Below are 9,615 nucleotides of genomic sequence, written 5' to 3'. Positions count from 1 at the left end.
TGTTATTTTTTATTATTATGGCCGCGGAACAAATGTCTTCCCTTGAGGATTCCTTAGGAATGCAAGAAAAACCGGATCACCTTCTTGAGGCCCTTTTGGATACGGAGGAAAGATATAAAAACATTATCGGATACACATTAGAAAAATTAAAGAAAAGAGTCGCAGTGGATGCATGTGCCTTGAAGAACACCACAGACAACATAAACGAGTGGCTTTCTAAAGTAGACCAAGTTCAGGAAAACTTGGTTAAATTCCTTCCTAGAGATAGGGTGGCATCGCATGTTTATGACCTTATCAAATTCAAAGAGGAGGTGAAAAGAGATTTACAAAACTTAACCGCAGAGGTTCACAAGGATGATTCTCCTCCCTTCATGCTCCCAAATGTAATGCAGCCATCTCAAGTTGACACCTCTATGTTTAGGCCTAAGGTCAAATGCCCTAGTTTTGATGGCCTGGACTTTGAGAACAAATTTGCATTGAGAGATTTTCTCACTAGATTTGACTATTGCACTTCGGGATTAAAATCAAGGAGAGAAAAATTAACCTACCTCAAGACTTGTGTTACGGGACGTCCGTTTCGGCTAATACATCATCTTGAGGAGACATCCAATAATTATGATGCCGCAATAAAAATTCTTAAGGATAATTATTGGGATGAAGAGGGCATTAGAGAGGAGATATTCTCTAGCCTATTCAAACTGTCCACCCGAGGCAGGTATGATATTGAATACCTTAAAAACTATTTGTCTCAGGTTAAATACGAGTTGTCGGAATTGGACTCTATGTTGGGATATGGATTTATGGAAAGAAATTCAGGCGGAGGGGCATTAGCGGCTCATATACTGTTCCAAAGACTGCCCAACCGTCTTAAGGAAGAATTAGTGAGGTCTGTAGGGGCACCGCATCCATCTTTAACTTCTATTTTAGATACGGGCATCAGGATCTTAAAATCCTGGAAGGCTGCACTCCCTGAAGCAAACCAGAGAGATTTGGATTATGGTAGCTCTCGTAGATACATTCATCCAGACAGAAAACCGGAGACAACAACACCAACATTGGAGAACTTCCATATCCAGGAGAGGCATAAAACCTGCAACCTTTGTTTGAGGGATGGTCATTCCACTCAAGTTTGTGAAGAATACCATACATTTCCTCAAAGATGGCGTCGTTGTCGAGAACTCGGACTATGTTATAGGTGCACAAGTAACAATCATTTCAGTGATTCGTGTCCCTGTAAAAGAAGCCCTAAGGGCAATTGTGAGCGATGTTCAGCCCAGGACCATACCGCAATCATGAGCCCTATGCCGTATACATCAACAAATGAATGTATCAATACCGGTTTGGGTGAGCAGCAGTGTATTTTGCCGATTACTACCATCGTACTACAAAGAGGGGACAAAGCTGTGAAGCTGCGATGTTTGATAGACACGGGCAGTCAAAATTCGTACTTTAGTGGAAGAATTTTGCAGGATCTGGCTTGTGACCCAAGATCTGTCTCAGAGGTAAACCTTGAGATTGTGACGTTTCTAGGAAGGAAAACCTGCAATTTTCAGCGACTTACCACAACAGTGGAGTTGACGCCAGGGGTAAAGCGGCAGCTACCTATCCTTATTGACAAGGAATTAGACATCATTCATACAATGGAGCATTTGCCGATTGTGGTCGAGAACCTTACGAAATTGGATTACACCCTGGATACAGATTTAGGAAGAAATGCCAATATAACTTTGGAAGGGTTAATAGGGGTAGACCTGTTACAATTTATGGAACCCCTACAAATGATAAAATGTATGAATGGGAAAGCTTGGCTTTCCCCACGAGGAGTGATACCTTTTGGGGATCCCAGGAATTTCATGTTTCCTCACCAAATTAAAACGATCCAACACAAGGTTCCAGTTTATGGAGAAGTCATGAGAACTGTTAAGTGTCCGACCTCCATTGTTAATAGTGTTCTTGATGTGTGTTCTTCTTATTCGGACCCCTATAAAGAAACTTTTGAGGACAGTACTGTAGAAAGAGGTCTGGAGTGGATTTACAGTGTGGAGTCTTTGGGGCTATCAGAGAATGATACCTTGTCCGACTATGATGCCCAGAAGGTAGAGGAGTTTATGAGAAATATAGAGTTTAAGGAGGGACGGTACTGGGTGCAGTTACCGTGGCACACTGATAAATTAGCTCAGGTGCGCTCTAATCACCAAGTAGCCCTCAAGGTGTTAGATAGGGTGGTACACACTCTGGAAATGAAGGGCCTCTATGAGGAATATGTATATTGAGAAGGCTTTACAAAATCAATAATAATTGATTTTGTTTTCTGTTGAGTGGGAGGGTGTTGAGAAAACTTGAAGCACTTACCTGCGACTCTCAGGAAGAGTGGCAGCAAAAACCTTTTGTGTGGGCGATGCCTCTTTTTATATTGGTAGATGTTACATTTAACTTATTTGATTGGCTAACTGGATTATAAGAGGGATGGAGTGAACTGAATTTTGGTGGTGATTTCAGTTTGGGATTGGAGTTGAAGGAAATTGAATCGTTACCCTTATTACCAGACCGACAAGGTTCTACACTTTTTACCTAGTCACAGGTCGCAACAAACCATTGTTGCAAAATCCTTGTTAACCTCTACCTTTCAGTGGAGAAACTTCCACGATAAAAACCAAACAATTTTGAGGCACGATCTTCGTGACACATCTATGCAGAAGTTCAATTCTCTTAACAATCAACGAAAAAACCAAACCCAGTCATAATACAACAAAAAGAAATGGAACGATATAAAAGTAATGGAACGATATAGAAGTAAAAATTAAAAATAGTTTTTTTATTAATTTATCATATCAGCACTATCTTATTTAAGTTCAGATTTATTTTTAAAATCCTCTTATGTGTTTTTATACGATAATCATAAAATCGATTAACATTATTTAAAAATCTATTTACACTTGTTACCTTTTTGACCTGCGCTGGCAACTTGTACTTCCATAAATTGCTTCATCTTATGAAAGAAATCCTTATTACGGCTGGAATGAGAAATAGAAACACTGACTGATGATTCTGTCCATATATATATATATATATATATATATATATATATATATATATATATATATATATATATATATATATATATATACGGGATACGGTGACACTAGGGTGCAGTTTTTTTTTCAGGTTACGATGTGGAATACGATATTTTTCAGGGCCCTGGTTACGGTATTTGCACCGCCTTACGATGTTATTATAATGTTATTTGATTATATACATGTGTATTATATACTGTACTCTATTTTGTTACTAATTTTTAATGCCGTATCCCGGAGTTCTAACATATATATATATATATATATATATATATATATATATATATATATATATATATATATATATATATATATATGTATATATATATATATATATATATATTGTGTATATTTAGGCAGCATTTTCTCATTTAGACAAATATTATTGAATAGCACGGAGTTATTCTGTCTTACAATTTTCCTTTTTATCTTCTCCAATCTCCGAATAGTCCTTTTTGTGTTCTTCTCGAAATTGTATAAGTTGGATCCATAATCGCGAGCGCTTTCGACAGAAGTGCTTCTATCATCCTGGGCATATTGCAGAAATAAATGTAGAAATTGTTTTTTTAAATTACATATGTATACATTTTTTCATAATCACGCTGTAGCTTGTTACAAGTTAGGTGGGCGGACTTAAATGTATATATATGCAATTAAAAATTTTTTTTTTAATTTCTACATTTATTTCTGCAATATGCCTGAGGATGATAGAAGCACTTCTGTCGAAAGCGCTCGCGATTATGGATCCAACTTATACAATTTCGAGAAGAACACAAAAAGGACTATTCGGAGATTGGAGAAGATAAAAAGGAAAATTGTAAAACAGAATAACTCCGTGCTATTCAATAATCTTTGTCTTAATATATATATATATATATATATACTAGCAAAGATACCCGTGCTTCGCACGGAGCTTTGTTGCGCACTCGGGTACCAAAATCTGTGGGCACCTTTCCAGTAAGTTGATGTTGTAAGAGCAACGATTGCATAAGGTGATTAACATTTTAACTACCTCTTGTAGTGACTGAAATTCAATCAGGAACTTCACAAAACATTTTCATCAAAAAGGAAGGTTACTTGATGTTACATAGTAAATTTTTCATTGAAGTCATTTTCAACTCTTGCTTAAATTTTATCTTGCACATTCAATACTAAAAACTTACCACAATCAGATCATGTCAGTTTTTCCTCATATCCATTTCTCGAACTTTTCACTAAAGAGCCTCAGGGTAAACTACATTTCTGCTGCTTTGATTTGGAGCCAGAATGTAGAGTTTTTCTGAACTTCCTGTCCGGCTGATGGAGACGTAGAACATACCGTGACTGAAGCAGTCTGATGTCAAGTCTACGCCAATGGTGTTAAATGTCTGACCTTGACTTTTGTTTATGCTCATTGCAAAACACACCTTCACAGGAAATTGGAGTCTCCGGAATTTAAATGGAAGTACTGAGTCCGATGGAACTAAGGGGATCCTTGGCAGTAGAACGGTTTCGCCTTTGTAGGGACCACAGGAAATGGTGGCCTCAAGTACATTGGTGTGCAATCTGGTGATAACACATCTGGTTCCGTTTGTTATTTTTGGCGGTTCCAAGGATCGAAGAATCATGATTGGCGATCCAATTTTGAGATTTAAAATGTGTGGAGGCATTCCAGATATCTCCAAAGAGTTTAAAAACTCCACAGGGTAGTGAACAGCTTCATATTCATTAGTAGCTGAATCAACTGACTTGTATTGCTTTGTGTCTCCTGGAAATTCATCCATTATTGAATTGTTCAAATGATTCACATTGCTGTTTAATGGCGAAATAATAGCCCTCTCAGCAAGCCAATCCGGTGATTTTCCATTGTTTTGCAGGTCTGGGTACACTTTGTCTTTCAGTTGCTTCTGATTACCGACACATTTACCAAGCGCAGTTGGAATCTTAATTGTGTCAGGTGAAGAAGTGATAGGAAACTGACCATTACCGATTTGGAGAAGCAATTTTGAGAAGTCTGCTGCAGCTGTGTTATCAGAGATATAGGCTCTCATATTAGTAGTCAGTCTCTTCACTATAACGTGCCTCCAGAGATAGGATTGTTTCAAACTTGCATTGACAATGTTAGCCCTTGTGCCATTTTTAACCACTGGGAGGATTTGACGGAAATCACCGCAAAATAAGGTTGGAATGCCACCCATGGGATTCTTGTTTCCTGTGATGTCTTGCAGTGTTCGGTCAATTGCTTCATAAGCACTCTTGTGCGTCATTGGGGCTTCGTCTACAATGATTGCAGAGGTGTCTCTAATTACATTTGCCAAGGCTGAGTTACCAGTAATTTTGCAAACTGGCTGATCCATTCGATGAGTATCCAAGGGTACTTTAAAAGTGCTGTGAAGAGTGCGGCCACCTTGTAGTAGAGTAGCAGCAATGCCACTGAATGCTGTTGCAAGCACTATCTTTCTCATGGATCTAATCTTTGCAAGGATCAAATTGATTACAAAAGTCTTGCCCGTACCACCTGGAGCATCAAGAAACATCATGTTTTTGTTCATTTCACCTTGTGCTTCCAACATTGCCATGAATGAATTGTAAACTTCTCTTTGAGAATCGGTCAGTTTTTCTTGCATATTTTCTGCTTGTAGGGAAGTTCTTCAAGATTATAAGTAACTTCACGTTGATACTCTCTCGCGAGTCTTTCATCTCTCCCTTGCATTGGTGCAGGTAATCCATAGCTTGCCAATGGTTGACCGCACATAAGGAGAACTTTTTCTTCAATTAGACAAAGAGTTTTATTGTAGATGTCCTCATTAAAATCTGCTTCTGGATTGTTAACTTCTTGCCTGTATCTGTGAAGAATGTCTTCAGATATTACATCACGAAAAGCCATCCAGATCTCAAGAGGATTTCTTGGCTCACAGGCTGTTAAAATTATCACAAATAGGCTTCGCAAATTTGAAGGTGATTGAGTGGCACTTGCCTCTCCTACTGCTTGATGCAAGTGATGGTCATTTTCTAGAAGGCCTCGAGCAAGACACGCTGCTCTGTATGTTTCAAACACCTGACCATTGTATGCTCGCAAATTTTGAAATGAAGTTGGACCAGCAACCTCATTGAGCAACAGGCGTAAGAAATAACACTCCCCTGCTTTTGGACTAATCGTGTAGATTCTCCCAATGCATGGTGCCTTCCATACATCATCATTTTCAGTACCTTCAACTTGTACCCCACGCATTCTTCTCATCCATTTCTTTGTCGATTTATTCCAAGTGTAAAACTCAGGGACTTCTACATATTTGAGACCCCTTGCAAAGTCATCCTCATGGCAGAGTTGAAAAAATGCTGTCAAAGTTGTGGCAGGCGGTGGACCTTGGGCTCGTTCCAGAGCAGTATCAGCTGAGAACATGACACGCTGCCCATTTTCAAGATGAACAGAAAGTTGTACAATTGGGGGGAAATGTTCATGGATGGGATGTTCCAATATCCTCCAGGCTGCCTCTGAACTGCCGACATACCTTGCATTCTGGAACTGCTGGATCTCATCCATAATGTGACTTTGTACTTGGCCTTGTTGGTTAGCTGCTCCATCAGTTCTTTGTAGTTCAAACACTGCTTGATCACATCCTTTATTCACGTATTTGAGGACATATTTGATGCTTTGGATCGAGCTGCAAATTTCTACGTTAATGTGAGCATTGAACTGCTGAAGGAGGACCTTGTTGTACGGAACAATCCACTGGTTTGTTATTTCTTGATTAACATACCGACCATTTCTCTTCATCCTTATTGTACCAGTCTGGCCTCCATCTTCTGGTTTTCTTCGCCTGTACTTGGGGTAAGAGTCTTGGCCTTGCTTGGTACACTGAAGAAATTCTTTTGGGTATTTTTTGGAACATTTGTTGTCAATCATACATGGACAATTTGGATTAAATGGTCCACAAGGTCCATGCACCATATGTGCCATCACTTTAGCATGAAGATCAGGATCTTCCTCTTTGTCAGGGATCTCTGCATATCTGCAGAGATCCATTTTTTCTGGTAGAAGTTTGTCCTCTGGGGCCTGCCAGGTGAGGATGTGTGCATGCGGCAGTCCTCTTTTTTGATATTCAATACTGTACAGGAAAGCCCTCAACCTGCCAAATCCTCCCTTTTTAATAAATTCAAGTAACTTTTTTAGCTTCTGCCTGAAAACCCTGGCAACAATATCTGGACGATCCTGAGGGTCTTGCCCTTGAAGACAATTTTCTGTAATTTCTGTCCACTTTGGATTTGTTGTGAACATAATGAAGAGGTCGGCTCGGCCCATTCGCCGAACATATGCCATGGCATCACTTTGACGCTCAAACATGTATCGAGGGCCTCCTGTATAAGTTGCCGGAAGTACAACTCGTTGACCAAACTGTTCTGGATTCCCATCCTCCCTAAGAATTGAATCTCTCAAGTTGCTATAATTGTCAGCTCTCAGGGTCTGTTGCTCACGCCTCAGGAACTGTAAACGTTCTGTTTCAATCTTGCAGTACACATCCACCAGCCATTGTTGAAATAGCCTTCGGTACCAGAGAAAATAGTTTCCAGGCCGAGTCATTAAATGGTATGAATAAAATTGCTGTTGGGTAACTTTTCGCCCATTGGATGCCTTCATGTAGATGTTGTAAGATGGAGAACCATAGGGGTACATTAACGGGTACATTAAAGTATCGTAGAGGGGATGTAGTTCGGAGATCCATTTTAATGTATCATTTCTAAAACGCAAGACAATATCCCGGTTAGCTGTTGGTTCATTCTCCATTAATATTCCAATCTCATACGTTGTTGTTGGAGCATTGAATCGCCGTGGATGCTCTTCTTGCGGCCCTCGGTCTTCCCTTATGACAACTTTATGTTCTACCAAGTGTTCTTCTTCAATCCTCTCCTTTGTTGTTTTCAGCTGACAAATAAAGCTGTTGTTCTCATGTAAAAATTCAGTCAGACTTTGGAGAATGTCTCTATTGAGTCTACTGTCACGTCCCCGATTATGTAGTTCCTCTTCCAGACTATCCAAGAAGTAGACTTGAATAAACTTTGCTGTTTCATCTTCAGGTGGTAAAAGACTCCCAATCTGGTGGCAAACCTGGCCTCGAATTCTAAAAGAAGGATTCCACCCATGTACTGCCGCAATTTTGTGACCAAATGATGTCATTGCAAAACAATTGTTATAACTGCGTAGATTTTGCAGAAAATCTTTAGAGATGGGACCATTGCCGGAGAGCAAATCTTGAAGCAACTGAGGCAGTGGTGGAAAGCTATCAAGCACAACTTTGCCAGAAGAACAACAACAACCAGGGGTTTCTCCTTTAAATTTTACAGCTGAGCAATGTTGACATACTTTGTCCATTTTTCCTATATCAGCTGTAGTGAGAGAGTCATTTTTGTTGTAGAGCAATCCTTTTCTATTGCAGTGTTCTATTTCATGGTGTCTCAAAGCAGTCATTCGTTGTCTAGCTGCCTCGTTTTCTGTCAATTGCTGGGGCAAAGTCATACTCTCTCTCCATGCAGCCTCTCGTTGTTGCCCTTGGTATAGGCGAAAGCTTCGTTGGGTTTCCGATTCATTCTGATGTCGTTGAGCCACTCTCAACTCACCTTGTGTACGTCTACTTACCTCATATAATTCATTCGATCGTAATATTGCTTCTCTTTCCAGTGCATATGTTTGCCTTTCTTGAATTTCATCTTGTGATGAATTTAACCGCCTTACAGCATGTCTAGTTCTGTCAGCTTCACGTTGGGTTTCTCTTTCCAAATCTGACAGTCTTGCTCTCCTTTCTCTTTGACGTATCCTGTTAAGTTCTAGACGTCTTTCTCTATCTGAATTGTTTTCATTGGAGCGAATTGCAGCAACTCTATTAGCTTCCAATCTTTCCATTCTTTCTTCCTCACTTTCGTTTCTACTTCGTTTGGGTGGCATAATTTCGGTTTTAAACGGAATTGTTTAACGATATTAATGATTGTAAATTAATTAAGCGTAAAGGAAATGTATACTAACTGAAATGGACGAACTATAGATAATATATAATTGCAGCAAGTCTATTAGCTTCCAATCTTTCCATTCTTTCTTCCTCACTTTCGTTTCTACTTCGTTTGGGTGGCATAATTTCGGTTTTAAACAGAATTGTTTAACGATATTAATGATTGTAAATTAATTAAGCGTAAAGGAAATGTATACTAACTGAAATGGACGAACTATAGATAATATTTCTGAATAGTACAATTATAAACAATTATATTGTACCTATTTACTATGCCTCCCCACGGGACAGAGTTAGACACCAGGGTCGTTTTTTAACGTGGAGAAAAGGTACAAAAATAAAAATTGTCTCAGTCGTGAAGGATTTCTCCTCCACCGAAAGAGAACAAGAAAATGAAGTGCAGCATCTGAAGAACAGATGGTGTTTATTTGCTCCCCCACTGAGCAAATTAGGCACAAGGCCGTTTTTAATGTGAGGTAAAAACCAGCTCCCCTAAAAGTAGGCAAAAAGGGGGCACTCTGGTTACCAAAAATAATAATTGTCCCAGTATAGAGGGTTTC

The 9,615-nt window shown here is 39.3% G+C and overlaps 1 protein-coding gene across 1 annotated transcript; it reads left to right on the top strand.

Annotated features, from left to right (window-relative positions):
* The first annotated feature begins 386 nt into the window (after positions 1-386).
* On the top strand, positions 387-2,273 carry LOC145286480 (uncharacterized). The gene has a single exon (XM_080135386.1). It carries the CDS (start codon positions 387-389, stop codon positions 2,271-2,273), a length of 1,887 nt encoding a protein of 628 aa, XP_079991512.1.
* Positions 2,274-9,615: the final 7,342 nt, after the last annotated feature.

This window comes from Euprymna scolopes, chromosome 10 (assembly GCF_053919585.1).
Source record: "Euprymna scolopes isolate OS-2025 chromosome 10, ASM5391958v1, whole genome shotgun sequence".
Taxonomy (NCBI): domain Eukaryota; kingdom Metazoa; phylum Mollusca; class Cephalopoda; order Sepiida; family Sepiolidae; genus Euprymna; species Euprymna scolopes.
Note: the sequence above shows the minus strand (reverse complement) of the source record. Positions and strands in the feature narration are given on the sequence as shown.

Bases quoted from the DNA above. Each gene is read 5' to 3' on its own strand.
- LOC145286480 (XM_080135386.1), top strand. From the start codon at position 387: ATGCAGCCATCTCAAGTTGACACCTCTATGTTTAGGCCTAAGGTCAAA.